Consider the following 27,051-nt stretch of genomic DNA (forward strand, 5'->3'; position numbering starts at 1 on the left):
CATGGAATAATTTTTTGGCAAAGAAAAAGAGTAAGAAGAGGGTGTTGCGGTTTGAAATATTTATAAGGGAAGGGGAGGTGGTTGTGTTCTTTAGGTGGAGGAAAGGGAGGGATCGAGAGAGTTTTTAATTGGGCAGGAAGTAGAGGAAAGAGAAGAAACCGGCAGAGAGGGAAACCATTTTAATTTTATGGTCTGTTCCGGAAGATGGATTGAGGAGATAAGAACCTTACTCCCACTAAAAAGTAACAAGGCTTACAATCATAACAACACGTGACGGTTAAAGGAAAACAGACTATATTATGACTAATACATATAATAAAGAGAGAAGAAGAAGACAAGAAAGGGAATAAAAAAATATTACAGAGAAAGAATAATGAGATTAGTGTAATGGTATTAGACAAATATCGGACTGTAGTTTGTTGTCATTCCTATAATCATGTCATGTAATGGTGATCCTTTTCGTGTTTTGTGGTTTAATTCATTTTGTTGGTTTCTCTTTTGATGCAAAATTTTGACCTTTCTATGAGGACTCAAACTCTGACTGACATGAAATAGAATACAATCGGCTGCTTTGTCTCTCTTGTATTACATTTTTTCTTTCTTTTCCACTCACCATCCGCTCTCTTTATAAGCACCGCACCCCACACTTTCACTACGCGTCATCTCTCTCTCTCTCTCTCCCACTCACCCTTTCTCTCTTACTTCTCTTTCTTTCTCACTCCAATGGACAAAGCTCAAACCGAACCTTGGCGACCCGACCCGCTCCACGGCGGCATGTTCAGGCCACCGGAAACGCCGCGCGAGCCCATGGAGTTTCTCTCCCGTTCCTGGAGCGTCTCCGCCCTCGAAGTCTCCAAGGCTCTCTCTCCGGCGCTCTCCAGAGTCACCCTCACCAATAGCGGCGCAGCCGATACCATACCGGAGGACCTCGCCGGCGAGAGTGAAGAGGGGGCCGCCATGGTTTCCGGGAACCCGTTCTCCTTTGCCTCCTCGGAGACCTCTCAAATGGTGATGGAACGAATTATGTCACAATCTGTAAGGCTTCGTTCCGAACATAGTAGTATGGTGTAATTGTTTTTTCCTGCGAGGGTTGAACTTGAATCGTATCCCAGTCTCTTCAAAAGGAAAACACCTGAAAGAATGGACTGCAGTGTTGTTTGTGTCAGTCGTCGCACAAAGCTATTTGGTTTCTAGCTTCCTTTGTCTTCTTCCTCGCCTCTTTTGTTTCTTCTGTTTATTGTTTACCGCACTCTGTTTCCATTTAAACGGTTTCGTGTGCGTCAATCCTTCATTATCTTTATCCCAAACGTGATGAAGAATAAATGGTAACGTATTTATTGTGGCGTATTTGGCAGCAGGAAGTGTCTCCACGAACTTCAGGAAGACTCTCTCACAGCAGTGGCCCTCTTAACGGAACCCAAAGCTGTGGCTCCCTAACCGATAGCCCTCCTGTTTCTCCTTCTGAAATCGACGATATCAAGGTACAGACATCATGCATCTTTAACTTTTCGCCATCCAAAAAAAACACAATCACTCGCGTATAACCAACATGTCTCTCACCTTTCTCTACAACCAATGCAAACCCAAACCCCATTTAATTTAATCGTCCTCCCTCCAATCTCATTAGAAACTTTATTTTTTCTAGACATAACAATTGTGAAAAATAATTTAATACTGCCGTTAAGGAATGGATAAACTTAGCAGAAGGCGCGTGAAAGTTTAATGGATCCTCTCTATTTTTAGGTTCTGTTCCAATTGGTTAACTGGTCCATTTCCTGTGTCCAATTGGATGGAGATGAGTAGGACCTAATAACTTTCCTTGCAAAATCCAAATTTGGCAAAGCACCGCATCAGAGTATCTGCCCTCTGCTGCATTCATGTAACAGTCACCGTTGCTGGCTTTAATCTTCAAGAAATACTTAGTTATAACCTTTTAAACTGCGCACATAATAACATGCCACTTTCTTAAGATTAATGTCTTGTATTTTCTTTTATTCAAATGTCTTCTCTGCAGTTCACCCGCAACAACAACATCACCAGCAGTCTGACTCTTAATTTCAGAACCACCACGCCTGCCGCCGCCGGTAAGACAGTCGGAAGGTGGCTCAAGGACAGGAAGGAGAAGAAAAAGGAGGAGACTAGAGCGCACAATGCTCAGCTCCATGCAGCGGTGTCGGTCGCCGGAGTTGCCGCAGCAGTGGCGGCGATAGCCGCCGCTACAGCCGCCTCGTCCGGGGCTGGAAAAGACGAGCAGATAGCTAAGACGGACATGGCGGTGGCGTCGGCGGCGACACTGGTGGCCGCGCAATGCGTCGAGGTGGCGGAGGCCTTGGGGGCCGAGCGCGAACATCTTGCGTCGGTGGTTAGCTCCGCCGTGAATGTGAGATCCGCCGGCGATATTACGACTCTAACTGCGGGGGCAGCGACAGGTACGGATGATGAAAATTATGTGTGGATGACATGTTGAAGAACATTCTGTTCAACCAAAAATTGTGTAATTTTTGATGGAAATTGGAAAATTTGCTTGCTGATTACTAATTATTTTTATGTTCTCATTTCATTTTGTTTGTGGTGTGAAATTGCAGCTTTGCGTGGGGCTGCCACATTGAAAGCGAGGGCCCTGAAGGAAGTGTGGAATATTGCAGCTGTAATTCCGGTGGAGAAAAATTTGGGAGCTGGTGGAATGAGTAATAATAATCTTGATAATAATAATATTAATAATAGTAGCAACGGAAATTCTAATGGTAGTTTCAGCGGTGAACTTGTACCAGAAGAAAATTTCTTGGGTACATGCAGTAGAGAATTACTGGCCAGAGGTGTTGAGCTCCTCAAACGCACACGGAAAGGTAAATACATAATATATTTCATCCAATTTTGCTTGTTATCAGATTGTTATTTTTTTCATGGTGTCTCGTATATGGAGAAAGCGAATTCGCCGTAGTTTTATTTTGGTTGGCTTATGATATTTTTAGGGTTATTGGTTAGAGATTTGATCTTACGAGGGATTTTTTGTGCAGGTGATCTTCATTGGAAAGTTGTGTCTGTGTATATAAACCGAATGAATCAGGTGAGCATTATTTTTTCCCGTGATCCAGAATGATGTACTTGATCTCAGGATGACTAATCACGTAATTATTTGGGCATCGATTAGTATTAAACTGTTAACGATGTGTTTAAACATGATTGTGGAAAAGTTATGAGGTGGGGACCTTTTCTATGATGAAGTGAAGGTATCTAGTTTACTTTGGTTCCTTAGAAAACTGCAACCTTTAACTCATTGGAAATTCTTTTTCGTGTGAAGGTTATACTGAAAATGAAGAGCAGGCACGTTGCTGGGACCATCACGAAAAAGAAAAAGAGTGAGTTTTCATTACTTTTGTCTTGCTCCAAACTAATTATTTGACAACAGATTTGGAGGTGGGTCTTGTTTCATTTTGGGGATTTGTGAAAGTCGTAGCTGCTACTACTACTCTAGTTGTGAAAGATCAAAAGGGTTCTCTAATTTTTATATATTCTGTCCTTCAGATGTGGTGCTTGAAGTGATCAAAGATGTATCGGCCTGGCCGGGGCGCCACTTGCTGGAAGGTGGCGAGGATCGGCGTTACTTTGGGTTAAAAACAGTGATGCGTGGTACAGTGGAATTTGAGTGCAAAGATCAGAGAGAATATGATGTGTGGACTCGGGGTGTTTCAAGGCTTCTCTCCATTGCAGCAGAGAAGAACAACAGAAACCGAATATGAACATCTCTTTCTGTTTTGAATGTGAGGGATAAGAAATTTTGGCAATGGGGAATGGGCGGATCAAAGAATGGTGCTACTAGGAAGCATTATAGGTTGTTTTTGTACATGGTGCGTTTTGATTATTGTAAAAAGGTTAAACTAAAGGCAAAGTTAATGTGAAATGGGGTCACACTTTCTTTATCTTGGGGAACTGGTTGTATTTTTTTGATTGTGAAAGCGAAACATTTGAACTGAGGTGAGCCCGATGTGAGCCAATAGGACTTCTCCTCTTTCATTGTTTTGGAAAGAAAATGAGTATCTTGGACTTGGGATTGTAGGGGTAGTCAAAAAGAAGATGAAAGAATCATGTTGGGAGGGAAAGTATAATGTTTGAGGACAAATATATCCTTTCATCCTTCTTCTTTGTACATCTGGGTTTGGACGATATAAGAAAAGTGGTCAAAAGTCTTGACTTTCGTGTGTTTATTACAATAAATAATTTCTGGGCATAGGCTATTTAGATTGGATCTAAGGAAATTCGTTTCAACTATATTCATGGCTTCAACTTATCAGGATTGTCGACTTAACTTAAGTGGGTCCATTGATTTAAATAAATAATAAATAAAAATATAATATTAATATTGAGTAAATAAATAAATTAAGTATTTAAATAGTTGAAATACTGTTAAACAATATTAAAAAATTATGGTGTCAACCAAATAATTAAAAGTATTCAATAATTACAATGAAAAAAATAATAAAAGAATAGTAGATTATGGGTTAATTCATTTTCAATCCCTAAAGTCAGATTCAATTTAATTTATATTTAAAAAATTATATTTTTTTCAAGCTAACGTATCTCTTAGTTAACTGAATTAGCTTACGGTTTTCAACTAATTTTGACACCCCTAACTGTAACATTGGTTGGCCTGTCAACTACGTAATCAACAACACATTATCTAATTTAGCAATTCCGTATGTTATCGACATTCTGTTCAGGAAACTAAGAATATCTTTTCGTTTTATCCTTTTTACAAAACAAAAAAGAGCATAACTTAATTAAAAGTTTGAGTCGGTTTCAGAAAAAAAAAAAAACAGTTTATTGTCATTAATCTCAAATTAATGGAACTTCTTGTAATACAATTCTATTCTTACAAATATATAATGTTTGATGAGAAATTAATTTGCGTATATAGCGAATAACTTTACTCATACTTTATTTAGTTTATGTTTTTAGCATGTTTTACTACACTAATAACTATTATGTACAAGATTTATCATATTTTCTCTTTCATTTTAAGTTTTTTACCATATCTATAATTAATTATATATATATATATATATATTTCTCTTTCTATTTTTGATTGAGTTTTTAATTAATATTATTTAATAAATCCTCTTTATATGTTGGAATGTGCATGTGGTATATGACTAGAGTGAATTTATGTGATATATATCCTTTCTAATCATATATATCATAGGCTTGTTAAACAATGAAATATTCAAAATAATTTTCTTAGTAAATTGTCTATTGATAGAGTTTAATATTATATTTGTTAGAATATTTGAATATACTTCACCATCTATATCTCTTGATCATGATTCTAACATTGATAACATGGTTAAAATAACTTGTTGTACTAGATGTTGTCACTCAAACCTTATGTATTCAATATCCTATTATAGATGTGACTTGTGAATTAAAATTTTGTTTAATACACTTGTTATCAAAGTTTCATGGTCTTGCAAGAGAAGACCCACATAAGCATTTTAAAGAATTTCATATTGTCACCAGAGTGAGATCAATTGAAGTCCTTAAATAGCATATAAATCTAAAAGCTTTATCGTTTTCACTACAAGATGTTGTTAAAGACTGAGTGAATCACCTTCTATCCAGATTAGTTGCAAATTGGGAGAACCATGAGATTGGAACTCTCGCCATGGAATTTAGAGATAGTCCAATGACGCTTAAGATAATAGATGTTATGAAACATCCAGTTCAAGATCGCTCTGTCTATCATATTGACATGTTCACTAATGCTCTTTGGATTATGATTCACTTCAGTTCATAGGAGAATTGGATTCTTTTGATTTGTCTGATGCTACTATTGTCATAAATGAATTTCTATTATTTAAAGATATTTGTTGTACATACTCTACTATTATGTTTCAGTCAAGCCAATTGAGTTGAAATGCACAAGCTCAACAACAACAGCCTTAAGCACATCTTTACAATAACCGAACAAGTATGCTATTTAGAGGAAGAATATAAATTTCCAATAACTATATTTAGCGTTCTTCTCCCTGATCCAGAATAGTAGTTGTTGCAAGTCATCAGAGAACACAAAAAGTTAATTAACTGGACGCTTGAAGGTATTTAAGGTATTAGTTTTTCAATGTGTATGAATAAAATTTTGTCACGCGAATGATCAAAACATGTGAGGCAGCCACAAAGGAGGCTTAATCCCTAGATTCTAGATGTGATGGCAAATGAAGTCAACAAGATGCTACAAGTTGCTATCTTCTACCATATATTATATTAGATGGTACATGGGTTAGTCTTCTCTAGGTGGTACCAAAAATATTTGGTAATATTATCATACAAAATGAGAATGATGAATTGATTTCCCACGACAAAATGCATAACCGTTAAAGAGTATGTGTTGACTATAGAAGACTAGATCAAGAAACAATAAAGAATCACTTTCATATACCTTTTATCTATCAGATGTTGTAATGTCTAGTTGGTAAGTCTCATTACTATTTTTTGGATAGTTTTTATGGTTATTTTCAAAAGTATTGCACCTAAAGACCAAAATAAAACTACATTTTTATTTATTTATAAAGCTTTCATGTTAGACATTAGTATGTAACTTGATATCTCAGCTAGACTGACACTCAAGTAAAACCAATTATCTGTCATGACATGAAAGAAATATTATTAAAAAAAGAAAAATAATATAAAAAAAATGAAAAGATTATACCAAAACACATATGTTAACAAAAACAATACATAATAAAATCACAGTTACTTATCCTTTTGAAACTTTTGCTCATAGGAGGATGTCTTTTAGTCTATGCAATGCACTTGACTCCTTCCAAAGATGCATGATAAGTATTTTTCTCAGATTTGCTTTAACATTACAAAGAGATCTTTATGGATGTTTTTCGCCTTCAATATTTCACTTTAGCTTTTGCAACATAATGCTATATTGGGCTTTGAAACCTGATTCTTATTGACTTTAACTGTGCAAACTTTCTTACACCTGATTCTTTTTTCTGCACCTCCATACATTCTTGAGGCATCCCCATATTAAATGTGAAAATGATTTTTTGTCGTTCTGTCAAAAAATAAATTAACCTTTAAAATCTCACATCCTTTATATTCTGGATTACATAGATATTTTTGGATCAAAAATATTTTCTGGATTTATAGAATCCGAAGCAACTGAAAAAAAAATACTATGGATTATATAATCTAGAAATTAATCTTAAATCTGGAAATAGTTTCCTGTAATCTAGAATATATTTTTTGAAAAATGTTATTCTGGTTAAATAATTCAAAAGTCCTTCTTAACTTATAGATTATGTAATCCAGATATATTCTACATTACATAATTCGAAAACTAATCTCATATTCAAAAAAAAAATTGAATTTTGTAATCCGAAAGCTAATCACGAATTTAGAAAAAGGCTTTCAGATTACATAATCTGGAAGCTAATTACAAATCTTAAAAAAAGACTTTGGATTATGTAATTCAAAATATAAATTACACTGACATTTTTTATAGAGTGACATTTTTGGAATAAAAAAAAAAATTATGGGAGCGTAGGAAGAAGCAGTCTTTTCTTACACGGCTGTTTAAAATAATTCCAAATGAGTGGGTTGAAGAGCCTCATTTAACAACTTGCACGTGTTAGACAGGGTTTTTATTCCTGCATCCCCATAATTACTACTTGCACATCTGAACTTTTGAATGGGCTATTACACCCTTATGCTTTATTTCAATGGTGCATCCTTCTTCTTAATTTTTTTTATTTGCGGATGTATTTATTTTACCGCATTAGAATTTTGTACTCCATTTTTACAAGGTTAAGGATTAGAGTGAGTTTTGGTGGTGGTCTGAGGAGGTTACCTTCTCGTTGGTGCAAAAAGTATGATTGGACAATATTAATAGAGTTTTATTTGCTGTAATGGTTATCAGATTGATTTTTGGATCATCCTATTTAAATTTGAACTTTTCAAAATAAACAACCCAACCAAATTTAATAAAAAAGTAATCATTTTGGAGCAGATAATCTAGAACATGAATTTTGATTTTCGAAAATAATTACATTCTAGATTACCTGAGCTAGATTAAACTTTCTCAAACCTATATATCATATACTATTATGAAACATTTAATCCATAACGTTTTATGTGTTTTGCATTGTTCAACTCGAAAGTAAATTTTGGAGTCTGGAAGAATTATTATAGATGACATTATTTGTTGTTCAAAACACCTAATTTTAAATGGAAAATATGTATTTCGAATTAGACATTTTGGATTAGGTGTTATGAAAAACAAATGATTTAATTTTCTCTGTGTACAAATGTATTCTATATTACTCCATTTGAACTTTTATATGCTCATATACGAGATTCAGTTTATTCATTTTCTCATTCATGGGCCATCAACTTTAGTTCGTTATGATCCTACAATTACTTATAACTATTTAAGTATTTTCAATATAATTATGGATAACAGCATTCTAAAGTTTTTTTTTCATTAAACTACCTTGAAGGTAAAATAGAACAAGGAATCACCTATAGCAATAAGCGATGGTTTTGGAGAAAAAATATGTGAAGCAATGTAAGAAGGAAGTGGTGGCGTTGTTCCACCGGAGAGGTCCAACGGAACGTATACGGGAGAAGAATTAGAGTTGAATATAAAGTAATCTAACAAGAGTATTTTAGTCTTTCTTCTATTAATATGAGGAGCAAATAGTATTGTGGGGTGCAAGAAGCGAAATCCGTTAGGCAGAGGATTCAAACCCAAAGTGCTATAATAAAATCCCAATGTTGAAATCTGCGGTTATTTACGTCCAATATTGGGGCTTCTTCTTGCTGCACCCCTACGTCTTTTTTCCTGCACCCTCACAAATTTTTAAATCCCGAAACTGGTTTTGACCTTTTATTTGAAAAAGGACACTGTAGTTACTGGCAATCGGATCTGGGAGTGTGCTACGGATTCATCAATCTGTAACTGAATCATTTTTTTTATGGATGAGGGAGTGTTCCAAAAGCATATTTTGCATAAATTATTGATTTTTGGATTGCTGAATCCAAAAGCCTGATTTTGTTACGGATTGGTGGATCTAGATTTTATTTTTTTTTTAATTATGAATTTCTGAATCCAAAATGCATATTTCTGTTTAGGATTGGTGGATCCGAAATGCTTTTTTTGAATGATAGATTTTTAAATGTGAAATGCATATTTTGAATTACGAATTTGTGAATTCGAAATTTTACCGGAAGTATCAATCCGAAAATTTTCCAAATTCCATAATCCAGAATGAAAAAAATAAATACAGTTCAAGTACATTTTAGAATTTTTAAATAAAATAGAGATAGTTTGATCTTTGCATAACATTGTGGGGTGCAGGAAGAAAAATGTAGGGTGCAGGAAGAAACTTTCCAATATTGGTACATGCTGAAGATTATTGGGCTGCACAACTTACTGAAAATATTCTTGGACATTAAAAAAGCTATATCCAACTTAGACAAAGAATTTACGATGCTCAAATTGTGGATAATATCTTACAGAACGTGTTTCTTTTTTTATCGAAAAAAAAAGGTCATGTTTTATAATTTTTTAAGGTAAATTCTTTATAGGCTAAACTTTTTTGAACCTGCACCTATGCATTCTTAAATTTCCAAAAATATCCTTTTACTGAAAATTAAAATCCAAAATTAAAAAAATAACTTCAGATTATTGTGTTTTTTAAATGAAATTATGGAATAAAATTTGAAAATCAAAATCACTTTACAAAAGAGAAATTTCAGAATGTAAAGAATATGAAAACCAGTTAAAATCTTAAAAAGTATTTTAAAAAAAAATATTTCAAAATGTATTTTTATCCACATCTCTTTTTATTTAAAATTATTTTTGCTATTTTTTATAAAAATCGATCACAAGTTCACACACATGTTGTACTTATATAAACTCTTTTAAAGTTAAATTTTAATAGTCATTCTTATTTATGAGTTAAAGTTTAACATTAGTTCTTTCAAAATAAAATTCTACTTGTTTTTTTTTCTTCAAAAAACGTACCCTTAAAACTCACCGGGTATAAGAAAGAATTAGTAAAACACTTTACAAAATTTGATAACTATCCATTGACCACATTATGACTAAATTATTAAATAGTTTTGATTATTTAATTCACATAATTTTCTATAGTTTTTAAAAATTCTAAAATTTAAGCAGATAGTAATAGTTATTCTTTTTACAGCAATACGTAATAAATGTCTCTCTTCCAAACTCTTTTATGGCTTAAGCAATGCATAATAGTTTTTATTTTTATAGTATTGAATTACATATTAATTTATTTTGTCTTAAAATTATTACTGTGATGAGTTTTTCTATATGGCAGAAATTGAGTATGTTTCTCATTACATAAATTGTTCCTTCCTCTTTTATAATCACTATGTTAATTCATCATGTTATTGTTGTAGAGAAGTTTATTTTATTCGTGGAATTCATAGTAGTGTTTTTCTTTTAAAAAGTTGATGTTCTTGAAAGTTTGAATAATATAATGATGGTTCTTAATTTAATATTTTTTTAGTATTATTCATTAACTCTTACCTGTAATATTTTTCTATATAAGTCTAATAACATTTGATTTAAGATAATGTTTTTATAAACATCACCAAATTCAATATATTTCACTACCTCCAAATTCATCCTATTCATATCTTACAAAATTTAATCCCTGTAAATATGTACTCCGAAAAGGCTAAAATCATTTAATCACTAAGCTCTTAATCAATTCAAAAAGTTTACTTTTCAGAAACTAAACTATAATTTTAAACTATTTTAAATATTCACTCATACATACAAACTAAAATAATTTGGTTTATATAACTTTAAATATTTTTACAATTAAAAAATTGAAAAAATACATTAATTTAGGATATTTTCAAATATTTAATTATCAATGATCAATAATGAAAACATCCCTGCATTATCCACTATATAAATCTTTCAAATCAACAATGAATTCAATATTAACAATACAATGATCATTACTTAGAGATATAGAAAACTTAATAGAGTGATATAAGATACATTCAGGAATAGAGAGAGATAATTAGAGTTGAACATTATAACACACATCTGGTGAGGCAAATGTGAACACTCGACTCAATAAAAATTATGTAAAACCTATTTTTTTTTTTTTTATAGTGATAACAGTTTTCTTGAGAGAAAAAAAGTTGTATATTTGAATAAAAGACATTTAGAAATGGAGATTAAAATTCAAAGACACATTGATCATTAGTAAATCAGCTGAAAGTATTGATGAAAATCAGAAAATGTTAAATAAGCAGAGCTAGAATGCATTGGAGTATGGGTAAGGAACCCTTTTGGAGGGTAATGTTAGTAATTGCCTTGCATGCGGGGTAGAAGAATATTTGCATAGGTTTATGAAGACAAAATGTGAGTGGGGTTTTGTCACTGTCCATAAAGAATCAGAATTTTATTTCCTATGGTTATCACCACTTCAATTCGCTCATCGATGATGACAAGTGTTCCAAACATGAGGAGTGAGTTCAATGTCACTCAGAGATTCCATAGCCATATACAAACTACAATTGCATGTTCATAACTATCGTGTCGAATGTTGTTTATGCCACATTTATTAAAATAATTTTTTTTAATATATATATATAAAGTTTATGAGATTGAATTAGACTTAAGGTTTATATTAAAAAAAATTTAATATGATATTAAAATTATTTTGAGTTTGTTTTAACAAGTGTTTGTTTGACTTATTAGACCACCCACTATCAGGTCATCATCGAATCATCCATAATATGTAATCTCGTACATGAGTTGAGTTGACAGTCTCAACTTAAAAAAATTGTGTTAATGATCACATCAATTAAAAAGTAAAACCTTTCATAATATAGATATATAATATAGATATATATGTGTGAAAACTTCACCTTATAACAACACTTCATCAAATTTTATTGTCTTGCGGAGGCCCAAATATTTGGTCTTTGCATTGTTTGTGATCTTATAAGCTGAACCGATAAAAAAATTTTAATTTCTTTAAAAAAGTTATCAGTGACTTTTGGTCATATTTTTGCATTTCATATGTCAGTCTTTATGACACATTTAGTTAGTCAATTGGAAAATGGAACTAAGAAATATTGAATCTTGTCTGTGATAATGTGTTAATGAGGGATGCTTACAATATAAACATAACTTTATAACTTTAGGTGATAATCAATTGTACCTTTACACAATTGAAAGATTTAAGTTTTGTGAAAGGGTTAGAAGATTTAATAGGTTGGTTCAGTAGGGATATTTTTTTATTATTATATTCTCTAAAGAGTTTGTGATTTTGTTAGGATGAGAGTGACACATGTTGTTTACCTTATCTTTTTTGGATAATTTTTTAATATATATGAGTTGGAAGTCTTTTAATTGTTGTCTATTGAAAAAAATCTGTAATCATCCATTTTACCAATTTATTTATTCAATATTATCTCTTGTTTCGATCCAATTCGATCATATACCCAAATTTAATTCAGATCTTTTTTATTTGGTCAGGCGAGAATCTTGAGGGTACCCACTCTTTGTGCAAGCACAACACTTTCATTTATTGCTGTGTGGTCACGTACTATGTTCAAAATGACAACCTAGATGAAAACAGGAAAATTAATGTGTTTTTTTTTTGTTTGTGTATAAAATAAAACCAGTACATTAGTTTGTAGGTTAAATGGAATTTAGTTATGTCAACAATTCAAACAACTCAAAGAATTGATAGAAAAAATAATGTCAAAAAGTCAAACGGGTTGTCAACAACGACGAAACTGTTATACAAATTTAGTTTGAACGTTATTTTCAAATGAAAATAAGGTTACATAAGTTTTTAATTTGTATGAAATATTTCAGGTTTTAATTTATATGAAAGATTTCAGGTTTTAATTTATATGAAATCATTAAATATACACAAAAATAGTTGTAAAGACTAAAATCTGAAATTCTGTAGGAACTAAAAATTATGTAATCCATAAAATTGTTTTCTTCAAATTTTTTTTATTTTTTCCTTGAAATTTTTATATAAGTAAAGGATATATTACCAACCGTTGTTATTTAATTATTTATTTTAATTTTTATCATATAAATGTTATTTTTGATTTTTTTATATAATTTATATCAGTTTATTATTTTATATATGTCACAAGAATTATTGCATGTGGCATAAATGGTTCGATGGTATTGGTTAAGTGGATGAGTGGATGAAGTGAAATGGAATTATGATGTTTAAATTGTTACATTAATATTATCCTCTAAAATAAAGTAAGTAGCTTGCATTATAATAAGTTATGTTTTTTTTTAATTAAATATTTATTTAATTAATTATTATAGAAAAATAATACTTTTGACTATGTGATAAGTGTGTAAATAAATATATATAATAAATAATGAATTTATAATTAAATTATATAAAAAAATATTAAAATTATAATATTGGAAGCTATAATATAATTGTATAAAAAAATTGAAATTTTCAATTTTTCCCCATTAGTATAAGAGTTAATAAGGATTCAGTATGATGATTGGACTGTTACAATCTTGACTTCTTCGTGTTCAAAGGAATCCTTAAAAAGAAAAGTCACAAGTTCCACAGATCAAATTTCTCTGTATAATTTGTTAGAGTTGTGAATTTGAATTATGTTGCTGACGAAGAGATTTAGTAAGTATTTCATCTTCAATTCATCTAATTTTTAAATAAAAAAAAAAGAAGGAAATTTGGAATTGTTTTACTTTAGCATAATGTGGGTCCAGAAGATTATACATGAAATCAGACTTTTGTGGGAGTTGAGTTAAACCTTGAAGCCTCTCTCATGTATGGGTCCAGAAGTGCTGCTAAAACATCATTTTAGGGGCAAGTATACTTCTATTTTCCAATTCAATAATTTAGACTTGGGAGCTATGATAATCGCTATTGGTGAAGTACAATCACATGTTTCATTTTCAATGTAATGTTTCCAGACATTGATCTCTACCAACTTTATATCTTTTTAGTGTCCGATTGATACCTAATAATATTAATGCCCGTGTTTCTCCCACTGGTGTCTGTCAAATTTTATGGACCCGAATCAGTTCACATGTTGTCTGATTATTCTTAGTGGGTCGGAAGGCAATGGTTGTATATACTATGTGCAGTAAGGCTGTGACCTCTGTATTCACTACCACCCAACAAAGCAAAATTGAATTGCAAACAAGGCACAAGCAAGAACCGTCTATTTCAAACGAAACATGTATATAAACTATATAACGTGCATTCACTTTCACTGCATTGACAATGAAATTTCCTAGAAATAACACGAGCAGATGAAATGTCAAAAAAGTGTGCTGAATCTGATCAGGGTTTTATGGTCAAGCACAGGACTGGGAAGGTGGTGGTGGGTGACGATAATGGTGTGAAAGAAAGATTTTGATAGATGGGAATAAAGATGTGAGTGTGGTGAGGGCTCAAACCACTTTCCCAGTTCACCGGCAATCCCAACAACACAGTCTAATCAGACATCACATCTAAAGTTATCACTCCATCTTTTTCAGAGACCTAACCTGACTTTGAAGAAGGTGGGGTGCTGTCATGTTCATGTGTGTGGTGTAATGGGCTTCCTGATAAGGCCTCAGGATTTTGAATGTCAATTTTTGGAGCAAACTGGTTCACCCATTCCCCGTCTCATTGTCAATCTGTCTTGTCAAACCTTGAAAGAAAAATACTAAATACATTTTTTTCTGTGGGACTGTGACATATTACAAGTGCAAGAGAAGAAAAAAAAAACAAACAAAAAACAACAACACTGCCAGGCCTCGTGAAAAAGCAGACACTCTTCTCGGGCTGTACATTTCTCTCTGTGTTTCAGTGCCAGCTAATTTTTTAAACCAAAAAATGTTCCAGGTATGTTAGAAATATGTTGATAGATATGAAAATGATTAAGTTTGTAACGTAAAGAGAGAAAAAAATGTTAGTAATTATTATCCATCCCATTGGCAGATTGCTGTTTTGGGAGTGGAAATGTCCGAGATGAAAGGGTGGTTTGAAAGAAGGAAGGGGTGTTGCGTTATTTTGTGAATGGGGGCTTTCCTTGTGGCAGTTTTTACTTTTACCTCAATTGATACAAGCAACACTGACAGCAGGGGTACCTAGCCAAAGCAACTGTGTATCTCTGTTCAACCCAATTGCAGAGAAAGGAGCTTTCACCCCCTCGTGTGTGTACTGCATTTTTGGGGGGAATTCCCCAATTCTCTCTTCTTCGCTTTGGAATTGGAGAACTTCTCCACTGCCAAGACTCGTCACTCACATGTCATCCACTACAATAATACTATCATCTATCCATAATTGTTGGCCCATTATTTTATTCTTCTTTAGGAAAAATATGAAATCCAAAGTCACACATCTTAATCTAGGATTTATGAATTAGGTCCATTCAAAAGACACATAAACTTTAATCGCCTCTCAAAAGTAAACAGGATAGAGAGAGATAATGTTTCTCCCCCCGTTTGATTTTTATGCAATGTTTTTGCTTCATAATTCATATGGTGGAGGAAGATGTGCATGGCTCTTTCAGAAATACGCAATTTGAATCATGGGACCTAGGTTCATTTTTGCTTTCATGTGTATAAGCATGGCCCCCTCGTTAAAAAAGTTAACAAGCCAAAATTGGCATTTATTACTAAAACATCTTCAACTAAAAAAATTTGAAGTGCAGAAGAAGGCAATGAAACAACAGTGTCTAAGGTACCATAATCGGTCAAGACCTCTATGAAAAATACTTCTGATTGTTACTAAAGTGTGTCACTCACAAAGAAGCATGTGGAAACCACTCAGACGAGAGGACAATGACAACGAAGGTCCTTAGAGTCAGTTACTATTGGTCGACCGTCCAAAGTGACTGTGCAGACTATGTGAAGAAATGCACTAAGTGTCAGGAGTTCGACCCCTTGTCTCATCTCAAACCCGAGACACTCCACAATGTGGTATCCCCATGGTCGTTCGCCATCTAGGGAATAGACATTTATTGGTCATTTCACCCCAAGCAAAGGACAAACTAAATTCCTCTTGGTTGGGATAGACTATTATTTCACCAAATGGATCGAGGTTGAGCCCCTCGCATCCATCTCAACAAAAAATGTTCAAAATTTCGTGTGAAGAAGCATTGTGTATCGGTTTGGAGCCCTCCACACCATCCGATAATGATCGACATTTCATTGATCGAGGACTCTAGTCCTTTTACGAGGACCTCGCCATAAAATCAGTAACCAGCTCGGTCGAGCACCCCAGACTAACAAACAAGTCAAGGCAGCAAATAAGATCATCCTTAATGAGCTTAAGAAGCGACTTGGTACGACGAAGGACGATAATGGAAGTCTTATGGTTTTACCGTTGCACCCCCAAACATCAACACAGGATATGTCCTACAGCCTCACCTACGGCACCGAAACCATGATTTCGATTGAGGTAGGTGAGCCTTCCCTCAGAAGGCAACTCTTCGATTCATCCTTGAATTAAGAGAGTCTTTTGGTCGGACTCGATCGGCTAAACAAGCTCCAAGACAAGAGCAATATATACGAGACCCATGCAAGCTCCGAGCGGCTAGGCAGTATAACACAAAAGTCCGACCTCTAGAGTGGACGAGTTGCCGGCAATAACCGTCTCCGAGCTTCCCATGGCCGTACCGGCCGACTTCTTACGAAAAATAGTTAAGATGTCGACTGCTTGGGGAACTTCTTTTGCCGTGATATTTGCAACAAATAAAATATATTAACCATCAGCATATGCCAAACAAGTGTTAAAACAATAAAAAAAATACAAGCATACCCTGAACGAGACGACTTATATACCGACAGGATCTTGCCGGTAAGAAGTCTCCCCCGGGAGGCTATAAAGAAAGTTACAAACCTCCTGCTCCTCAGCACTAGCGACCGGACGAGACCATTGCTTGAAACGGGTAGGGGTCTTGGTCCAATACAAAGGAAATTTGGACCGCCCGAACTCGTAAAAAAAGAGCTTCATACCTTCGGGCTCGATAAAATTTTGAAGAATTTTTCTCTGAAATTTTTTTAAGAGGATGTGAAGGGGGCGAAGAGAAAATTACTTGGTCAGATGATAAGGGATAACCAGCTAACCGGGTCGAACGGGTGAGATGTGTAGTAGTGCAGGAAGGTGGAAGGAGTAGGATGAAGACGAAGCATGTCACACATGAGCCGAAAGGCTTGGAGGGAGGCACATGTGTTGGGATGGAGTTGCGAATGGGCAACGTTGAGTGTCTGAAGGACACCCATGGTGAAGTCATTAAAGGACAAGGTGACATGGAGGTCAGAAAAAAGATAAGAATATACAAAGAACAAAGGACCATCATAGGATGACCGACCCTTACAGATGGTGTCGGTCGGACGACAGTAATCAATGGTCAAGATACTGTCAGAAGTATCTGACTTTAACAAATGATACTTATTCATGAAGTAGTCAATGGAAGATGAGTCATGGTAGACAAAGATAAACTCGGTCACCTTGGGATCAACCTAGTCAAATCTCAGACTATGGGATGACTCTTCAGGAGAATCTGATTGATCGGAAGCACTGTCCGAGTCATCAGCCCCTACAAAATCCTCCACGGGGGCAACGTTTGAATTGCCCTGACCGACAAAGGCTCGGTCATGGAAGAGCCAGAAGAAGAAGGGGATGATGAAGAGGAAGAAGAAGATGATGAAGAGGAAGACATGACTAACCTTTCCGGGTGTAGGGTAAGCAACGTGCCAGGATGAATGAGTTTCGGATGTCGGAGTAAGTAAAGTAGTACCTCAAAACTATAGGGGACTACTATTTATAACCTTTGAGGGACTCGAGAGACTAAGCGTCACTTTCATCTCATTCGTTTGATCTCCCTCAATCCAATGAGTGCCCAAACATCTCTCATTAATGCGCGTCACATCATGCGTTCGATGCCTTCAACGTCACGTCTAACCTCGGAAAACCAAACTTTCACAAAGACCTTAGACAAAGACTCTTTGGATTAAACATCCTTGAGTCTGTGGGGCAAGTGTAATTGTAGGGTCTGCACGACAGAGATCATGACTCAACATTCGGTCCAAGTCGACCTACACCACAAAGATCAATATACCTAAGCAGGATTAATGAGGCTATAAGTAGTCAAACATTATGTAATACATCCCTAAGCATGACCCAACTCCCTATTTCGGTCCAATAACAAAAGTCCCTCGATAATAAAAAAAATAGGCACAGATTCCAAGAATCAGGTATGTCATTACACAATACTCAGAACATTGAGTGTCAAATACCGAATTCTTACTTAAACGTCAAAGTGTCTTTTTGCAAGTACTATCAAAGCCTGGACTTTGCATAGACCAAAAAGCAGAATGACGAAAGAAGGAGGAGTTTGTACAAAGAAAAAAGAAGAAATGCAGATCAACCAATTGAATAATAGCTCGAATCATTCTCTTAATTTCAACCTTGTTCGAAAACAGTGTAGGAAGATGTGCATGGCTCTTTCATAAATACGCAATTTGAATCATGGCACCTAGGTTCATTTTTACTTTCATGTGTATAACATGGACCCCCCGATAAAAAAGTTAACAAGCCAAAACAAGAAATATTGGTTACATTGATTACTAAAACATCTTCAAGTAAAAAAATTTGAAATCATATCTCACTTCCAATCATAGGAATGATATTTAGGAGACGAATCAATAATTACAAGAAGACTAACGTCTCGCCCGTTAACTACATAACCAGTAATAATCGTGTAAATATTTAAGAGACAAAAACACCAACATGCACATTTTGGGTGCAATAACACATGTTTTTGCATAAATTTCATTCAAGTTATATAAAATTATTATACAGAATAGAATCCACCTTCTAAATAATTAACATATTTTTAACTTCATATTTTTAATTAATCTAATCCATGCTTCCATGGTGTAAACAAATACGCACTTGAGGCACTTGGAAGTGTGAAAATATAGGATTTTGAATTTAAATGGTCATTCTAGCCAGTGGGAAACAAAAAGTACGTAATCTTTCAAAACAAAGAGACAAGAGGAATACCCTTGATTAGGTTAATATTAAGTCGGCTGAGCACGTATATGAAGAAATGAAAGGAATATGAACAAGTATAGCAATGAGGAAAAGTGGCAACTTGTAGGTTAAAAAATTATAACTCTCGTCCGTTTTCACAGACACTAATGAAACAAACAGACGCAACCCCATATGACTGTGTTTCTTTTGTTAAGTATATGACTCTGAACTTGTTGCTGTGTCAAACGTTGCTTTCTGCAGAGGTGAAAACACCACTTGTTGGCATGTGCACACATATAATGGAAAATGAAAGGGGGAAGAAGGGGGAACCGGCGCGTGCACATATAAACAACTCTCACACAGTTCAAATTAAAAACTCTCGGTCAAGCAATCACTGAGAGGGGTGAGACAGGTCGCGTTATAATAAATCCTCAAAAGTACAAAAACCAAACAATGAAAAATTAAGAAGGCAACCTCAAAAACCTAAATGCCTTAAAACAGTAAGGTAGCGTAAATTTCAACCACTTCAAGTACAAACAAAAGTTGAACACATGTTAACCCAGGTAGCTACCTGGCATCATTCAAATATATATGCTAGCTCCCTCCTCCCCCTACCACTGTGTATCCATGATGGATATCTGAAGAGAAGCTACTCATCATAATTACAGCTTACAACCTTCATTGTTTTGTAATAATAGAGGGTGGTAGGGTAATGCAATTGCAAGGTGCCAGAAACATAAACCAAAAGGGGAATGAAATCATATACAAATAGAGAAGGAAACAATACATATAGAGAAGTGGGAGTGTAGTGTGTTAAAAGCAGAGAAAGGTTTAAGATATTCCTCTCGGTAATCACACCTCAACATCTTACATTCCCAACACTCCCTTCCAGACTGTCCCTCCCTCCTTCCCTCAAAAGGTTAATCCAAAAATCAATACTATAAACATCAATAATACTATAAACATAGTACTCTTAAACAACTCAACCTCAGCAACATTAATCAGTGCAAGAAAGGCACTAACACTGAGATAAAAATAAATAAATACCCAAAAGGGAAAATTTAAGACGGCTGCTGCTACTGCCTGCAATGTTCTCCTGTTCGGTTCTGGCAACGTTTGTGTTCTTCTTTTGTACTAGGATTTTTATAATCCATAACTATATATATGCTAATTTTTATTAACGTCATGGCATAAAAAGCTTGTTCCCACACTTGCAACGCCATGCTTCAGGGTAGTACTCGAGGCGAATTATTAAACCGGGTTGGACTGGAACGTGAACCGGTATGCAAGGACTGCACCAACCGCACTTGGATCTGCACGACGGCGGCGACGACCCCGGCCCGCCGAATCTCTTCTCCCCCGCCACCAGTCTCTCCACCGGCGACCCATTTTGGTTCTCTTCTCGGTTAAGGTGATTCAGAGCCCCACCACCTGAAAAAACAAAAACAAAAACAAAACGTGAAAAGTTAGAACTGAAGCGTGTGGTCTTGAAAAGGAAGTGGGGTGGTTTTTCCTTTCTTTTTCTTTTAAAAAGTTTTAGTATTGTGTGGAAGTGTGCACTTACTGGGTTGTGGGGTGAGAGCGGTTACGGCTGAAGCGGAAGAGAAGAAGAGAAAAGTGAAGGTGGTGAAGGTTTTTAACCAGTGGAAGTGATGATGGTGGCGCATTACGCCTATGGACAAGGTGGGGTGCGCAGGTTATAAATGAGTGTGAGTTGAGAGTTGAAGAGTGAGAAAGATGACGATGTTGAAGGGAGGATATGTATGCGATGTTGTATTATTGTAGCAGAAGAGAAGAGAAGATTATTGCGTGAGAGAGTTGGTGTGGGAGAGAAAGTCCAAGTCAAAAAGAAGGAGACTGAGAGAGAGAGAAAGAAGTTGTTTGAGTATTAGGGGAAAAGGCCCAAATGGTAGGGGGCACGGGTCCTACAACACTCCAGAATGATTGTGATAGGTGGGTTCCAACTAGGTGAATTGTATCAAGTCCCTTCAAACAAACAAACCCTCTCATTTCACTAATTTTCTACTTTCTTTTCTATTTTACTTCTCATATTTTTAATTCATTTTCAAATATTTAACTCATTATATTATTATTCGCGTCAACCATTTACTATCGCACGTTAAATATTTACTTATATAATCATAATTACAATCAAATTTTATGAGTCTAAACTACACATGTTATTATATTGTTCGTATTTTTTTATTTATCGTTTTCCTACTAAAAAAATTGCAAATGTTTTTCTTTTCTGTTTTTCATCTCTTTACCAGAAATAAAGTGTATGATTGTTATTTATCTTCCAAAAAATATTCACTGCATTACATGTGTTGCAGATACATGTCAGAGGTATAAGTAAACGTCTTTTCATTTTCTGAGAGGGGCAACCAACAATAAAATAAAACGAAATGAAGATGGGAAAATAGTTTGGATCCAATGCTCTTCATGGCGCACTCATTTTACATTCGCTACTCTTCGATGGATTGTCATTCATTTGGTTTTCAAATATAATATATTTCTCCAATGATAACACATATTTTTATATAAAATTTACTGTTCAATTTGATTTAGATATATATTTTAATTATATTTAGTGATTTAAAAAATCCTTTTTGACCAAGCAGATGCATTTTTTTTGTCTTCAAGATGAAGGATTTATATTTGTTTAATTCAGTTTCTAATATTAAAAATCACTAGAAGTAAAAATCTGCCATAAGTTAAGTTATGCATATCACAAATTTTTTCTCTAATTAAAACATAACACCTGGGTGAAATTTCTTGTCAAAATACAGTATTACCACTAAGAGAGGATAAATTATTGGTTAAATTTACAAGTTATCGGTAAAAAGGAAGACTACAAAAAATTCTAGAAATAAAAATTTATGTTCATCATACCTATTGTTGTTGCGTGGACCGGAAATATATATTTTGATTTCTCTAATTAGTTTTGAACTCTTGTCTGTTGGTTATTTTGTGGGTCTTTATTGGAATTTGGATGGAGTAATAAATTGGTAAGAAAATGTATCTTTCATCTAGTAGCATTCATCAATTCATAAAGGCAACTGAGAACACTATTTACATTAGGTCTATAACTTTTTAGGATAATTTTGTTTTAGTCTGAATGAAGATATACTTGTAAAAAGTTCTTTCACTCTTTAATTGTATTTGGTACACTTTAATTGTATTTCATTTGAGCAATTAATTGTATTTGGTACACTTTAATTGTATTTGATTTGAGCTTTGTAAGAAAGTGTATTATTGGTTGATACCGGACGAGTCAGTTTTGATACGACGAACGATCGATTAGTCAAATAGCACAAAGGTACATAATAAATAAACAAGTAACAACAATTATGATGACGTTGAATGAGTCAACTTACACTCCGAAATATACAGAAAACATCTCCAACATAACAAATAAAACTAATTAAATTGAAAGATATATGTTCCTAGCATTAAGGAACCACTATGCATGTCACTTGACAACCGATATTCGTCTCATAAACCAAACACTATAAATAGAGCCCTTTGTGAAGAAGTGATGTACGTTTTACGTTATGCTATAATACATCTAAACCATAATACTGATTTGAGCATCGGAGTGCAATCCGCAGGTATCCCCGACCGACTGAGCATCAACATTGAAGAAATGAGACTTGAAGGAATTTGGAAATCACTGACACGTCAGCAATTGTACATCCTGCTATCTCGGCTCCTAAGACTATACAAGTACATGTATCTTTTACCAGATAACATTCATTTATTCATAGAGGCGAGTGAGAACACTATTCACATTATGCCTGAATTAGTACAACTTTTTAGGATAATTTCGTTTTAGTATGACAATACAAACTTATTAGGATGTATTAATTAGTTTTTAATTATTATTTACCTATTTGACTTTTTTGGAATAAAAAATGGTCTGAGTCCAAGTATGATCTCAATCAACCATTTCAACCATGTATAATACACTAGTCTCCCAAGTTCAACAAGTTTGGTCTTAAGAGATTAAGTCTTTTGAAAGATAATCATTTTAAGTTGGGAGGGAGTTAGACACTCATTGTTGTGTCAACAAAAGGGTGTCACCAAGTACTCCTAGTTTTAGTGGAGTATTTGGTGACGTGTGAAGTTAAGACTTTTCTTCCATAGGTTAATGTTATTGACAAAGCTCAAAGTCGATGTCATAATGTTTTTAGTCACTGGTTCTTGAAATTCCTCTTCTTGAGGATGGGATGGGTGTGTCACTTCCAATTTCCTTTTCATTTTTTCGTTCTCCCTCTTAAGGGCATGAATCTCTTATGCACTCCTTTGTTTCATTTGATCATCTCCTTCTGGAGGTCCATAAGTAAGGTCATGTATTCGGTCTCAATTCTCTGGTCATTAGTCATATTTCTTGTAGATATCATTGAACACTTTTGTGTCACTCCTTTTCAAACTCACGGTGGACGCCAATTGTTCTTTTGTGGACCAAGAAGGTGTCTTATGCTTTACCTTGTTAGTCTTAAACTTTTCTGTATTAGTCACTTTTTGAGACATCATTTGGTAATTGGACCAATAAATTTTATAAAAAAATTTACATTTTATTACGTGACATTCACCTATTTATATAGGCGATCGAGAGCACTGTTCATATTAAACATAAATTATTATGACTTTTTAGGTTAATCTCGTTACATTCTAATAGTATGAATTGATTAGAATGTATTAATTACTAACTTATTTATCGTTTTAAGAATCTAAAATAATCTCAATTTGGATATGAGGATATGGTTAACCATATTTATAGTATACAATTCACTTATATTTATATTTTTCTAAATATTTATTGAATATTTTAAAACAATCAAACCAAGAAAAACACGATTTTATCAATTATTATTTTGAATGGATTGGCCAAACCTAATTCATATAAAGCCCTAAAGGACACAAAATTTTGCATTGGTGAAGCACCACTTTTAGGGCGTGTTTGCTTTTATGAATGTGACTTAATTTAAAGAGAAAAACATAACCGAGACATGTAAAGAGGGCATTGTGTTGCAGCATGTCCATCCGTGCCCTCCAAACACTATAATGCTTCCTCATTTGAAACCACCCAAATTTCATGGTGTCTTCTCATTTGAAACAACTTTTAAAATAAAAATGTTTTTTAAAAATATAACTTAAATACATAATCATTCTTAAATTATGTATTTAATATTAAAAAATAAAAGTAGAAAATATATATCAGTGTTATAAATATTTTTTTAATTTTAAAAATCAAAATAATTAGTTTTTATATTAAATAAGAGATATTTTATAAACTTAAAAAATAATTGATATTTAGTGTAATTTATATTATTAATAAAAATTTATAGAATAGTTTTTAAATTTATGTCTATTTAACTATTAAAATTTTATCTACTAATTATTTATATTTTAAATTAGTCTCTATTATTTATTAAAAATTAATTTAAAATATAAAATATTAATAGCTTAATATAAATATTAATTTAAACATTATTTTATAATTTTTTTATTAATAATATAAATTATTTTAGAAAAAAAAATTGTCTCTGTCAATTTTGAAAATTCTATTTATTTTTCTCCTTTTTATTTTCTTTTCTTTAATTTATGCAATTTTATTTTTATTATATTTTCTTTTTCTTTTTCTATTTTTTATTTTTTATTTTTTATTTCCTAATCCAAATTTTTTGTTAATGCTTAAACAAATGAGACACAATTTTCGAAAGAAATATGACCGGGTGAAATTAATTCATGTACAATATTAATTATCTTATACACTAAATTAAATGAAAACACTTTATTGTAGTAGAGCTATTATATTTCTATAATTCACTGTTTTCTTTTCATTACCCCACCTGTTCTTGTGTTTCATCACCAAGAAAGAAACAGTTTGTTATGTCTTTGGACTTTTATTTCTTTATTCATATTTAATGTTGAGAGTAAGAAAGTTACATAAAATATGAATAATGTTTTTTACATAATAAATTTGAGAAAAATATTTTTTACTGTTAGTTAATAAGTAAAGATTAAATTTAATAACATTTTGGTTCAAAACATTATATGTAGATCTTTTACATGCATACTTTGTAGTGATCTTCATTTATGTTCATAAAATTAAATATACTTATCTTTTTCTAAATTTTTCACAATTAAGGTTCGTAAGGATCGAAAAAAATAGTATTAGAGTAGAAATAATATAATTAAAAGGACAGCTAAATATTTTATTATTAAAGTTAAAATAGTATATAATAAAAATTCAGTTATTCAGGTTTCATCTCAAAAGAACCATCATCTTTCTGAAAACCTTTTTTTCCTTTTCTCTTTCTTCTTTCTTCTCTCTCTAAGATTTTGATCTCTTCGCTCATTAGTTTGACGATCGGAGTCTGTCATCAGACTCCTGACAGTGAATACTACAGGACTGTCTGATCATATTCTTTAATAGAGTAAATTCATTTTTGCTCTTCTCTTTGAGTCAAATTTTGAACTTGTTAGGTTATTCTTGGTATAGGCTTTGCATGTGACTCTTTTAGCTTTATGGCTAATCTTTGTTAGCTCAGGGTCCTAGGGATATAGATGGATTTTTTTATCAGGACTCTGTGATGCAGGTTGGGCTACCCTTGAGCTTTTGGTAGGTTTGAAGCTCTCAGTGATCATCTGTTGGTCAAGTTCAAGTAAGGGAAGTTAGTATTAATTTCCAATAGAATTCTAGGCTAGAAGATCTGGATGTGAGGGTGACATGGTCATCAGTCTTAAAATTTTTTGCAGGATTGTTTGTTTTAAGTATATTAGAAGTTGATTGATATTAGAATGTGAAATTTTATATATGGTAGATGTTATAAAAAATTATATTGTTTTTTTTATTTGAATAAGTAAATGAATGTATTTAAAGAGTTTGGTGAATCACTTAAAGGATAAAGTTATCGAGTATTGGTTGTTTCATTTTGATTTAGAGTAATTATTTAACTCTAGTAGGGACTTTGTTACTTTGGCTTAGTATATTTGATAAAATAACAATTTGAATGAAAATGTAGTTAAGCAAAAATGACAAATGTTGTCAAAAGAGCTTGAGCTAATTAAGATAGGCTTGAGCCCAGTTGAGCGCATAAAAGATTGGTTAAGTGATTTTGAGGTAGAAAAACACCTAAAAGTTGCATATCAAATTCGTTGAGTGCTAGAAACTTGACTAAGCGAATTTGAGGTTGAGAGCATCCTAAAACTGCAACTCAAATTCGTTTAGCGCAGGACAAATTTGCTAAGCTGATTTTTTAGACTCATATTTTCCCTAACTCTACATGTAAAATTTTCTTTAAACATAAAAAAAAAAGGTTGAATAGATTTAAAGTTGAAAGTATCCAAAATTTACACATCGATTTGTTTAGATTTTAGATTCAGCTAATTTATTTATATGAGAAATCTAACTTTTCCAACAACTTAACTCTATTTTTTAAGTTGTATTTAAAATTAATTCAACCCTTACGTGGATAACTTGTTTCCAAAAAGATTTCCAAAATCAACAATAAAACTACTTAGAGACTTATAACAAATTATTCAATCATAACAACATCTCACTGTGAAGTAGAAAAAATGGAAAAGATTGTTTTTTATTAACTAATTTCACCAAGACTAACAACATAACCATAAAAAAAAATAAAGAATCATAAACCTTTCGAGTACAAAATAGATTTGATAAGTTTGGAAGGAGAAAATTGAGAGAAGGGAGAAAAAAAAAAAAGAGAGGCACTGTGTGGAGCTTATGTGCTTTGTTTCCAGGGGGCACTGCTGGGCTTGTATAGAAAAATTTAGGCGGTTACACATTAAAAAAAATATCGTTTTAGATAAACTAAAAGTAGATTTAAGACTAAATTTAAGTTTTTTTTTAAATATAAAAAATTTGAGAATATGATTTTTTTTTTGAGAAAACAATAAGTAAAAATTAAAATTGAAGGTTGATTATGTAATAAATTAGAAATTAATTAATTAATTAATTACAAATGATAAAATT

At 33.1% G+C, this 27,051-nt stretch overlaps 2 protein-coding genes across 3 annotated transcripts; one reads left to right on the forward strand and one right to left on the reverse strand.

Annotated features, from left to right (window-relative positions):
* Positions 1-324: 324 nt before the first annotated feature.
* On the forward strand, positions 325-4,191 carry LOC137827984 (VAN3-binding protein-like). 2 transcript variants are annotated; one of them, XM_068634369.1, is made up of 7 exons: positions 325-1,035; positions 1,356-1,481; positions 2,015-2,429; positions 2,586-2,846; positions 3,018-3,067; positions 3,302-3,359; positions 3,526-4,191. In XM_068634369.1, the coding sequence occupies exons 1-7, from the start codon at positions 724-726 to the stop codon at positions 3,738-3,740; spliced, it is 1,437 nt and encodes a 478-aa protein (XP_068490470.1). In that variant the 5' UTR covers positions 325-723; the 3' UTR covers positions 3,741-4,191. The 2 variants fall into 2 exon arrangements, with proteins under 2 accessions (XP_068490470.1, XP_068490471.1); XM_068634370.1 differs by having other exon boundaries at positions 560-1,035; positions 1,359-1,481.
* Positions 4,192-19,786: 15,595 nt separating this feature from the next.
* Positions 19,787-20,928, reverse strand: LOC137829541 (EPIDERMAL PATTERNING FACTOR-like protein 5). Its single transcript, XM_068636363.1, has 2 exons — positions 20,614-20,928; positions 19,787-20,480 (listed from the first exon to the last, which is right to left on the reverse strand). The coding sequence occupies exons 1-2, from the start codon at positions 20,714-20,716 to the stop codon at positions 20,233-20,235; spliced, it is 351 nt and encodes a 116-aa protein (XP_068492464.1). The 5' UTR covers positions 20,717-20,928; the 3' UTR covers positions 19,787-20,232.
* Positions 20,929-27,051: the final 6,123 nt, after the last annotated feature.

The sequence above is a fragment of the Phaseolus vulgaris genome, chromosome 7 (genome assembly GCF_000499845.2).
Source record: "Phaseolus vulgaris cultivar G19833 chromosome 7, P. vulgaris v2.0, whole genome shotgun sequence".
NCBI classification, from domain to species: Eukaryota; Viridiplantae; Streptophyta; class Magnoliopsida; order Fabales; family Fabaceae; genus Phaseolus; species Phaseolus vulgaris.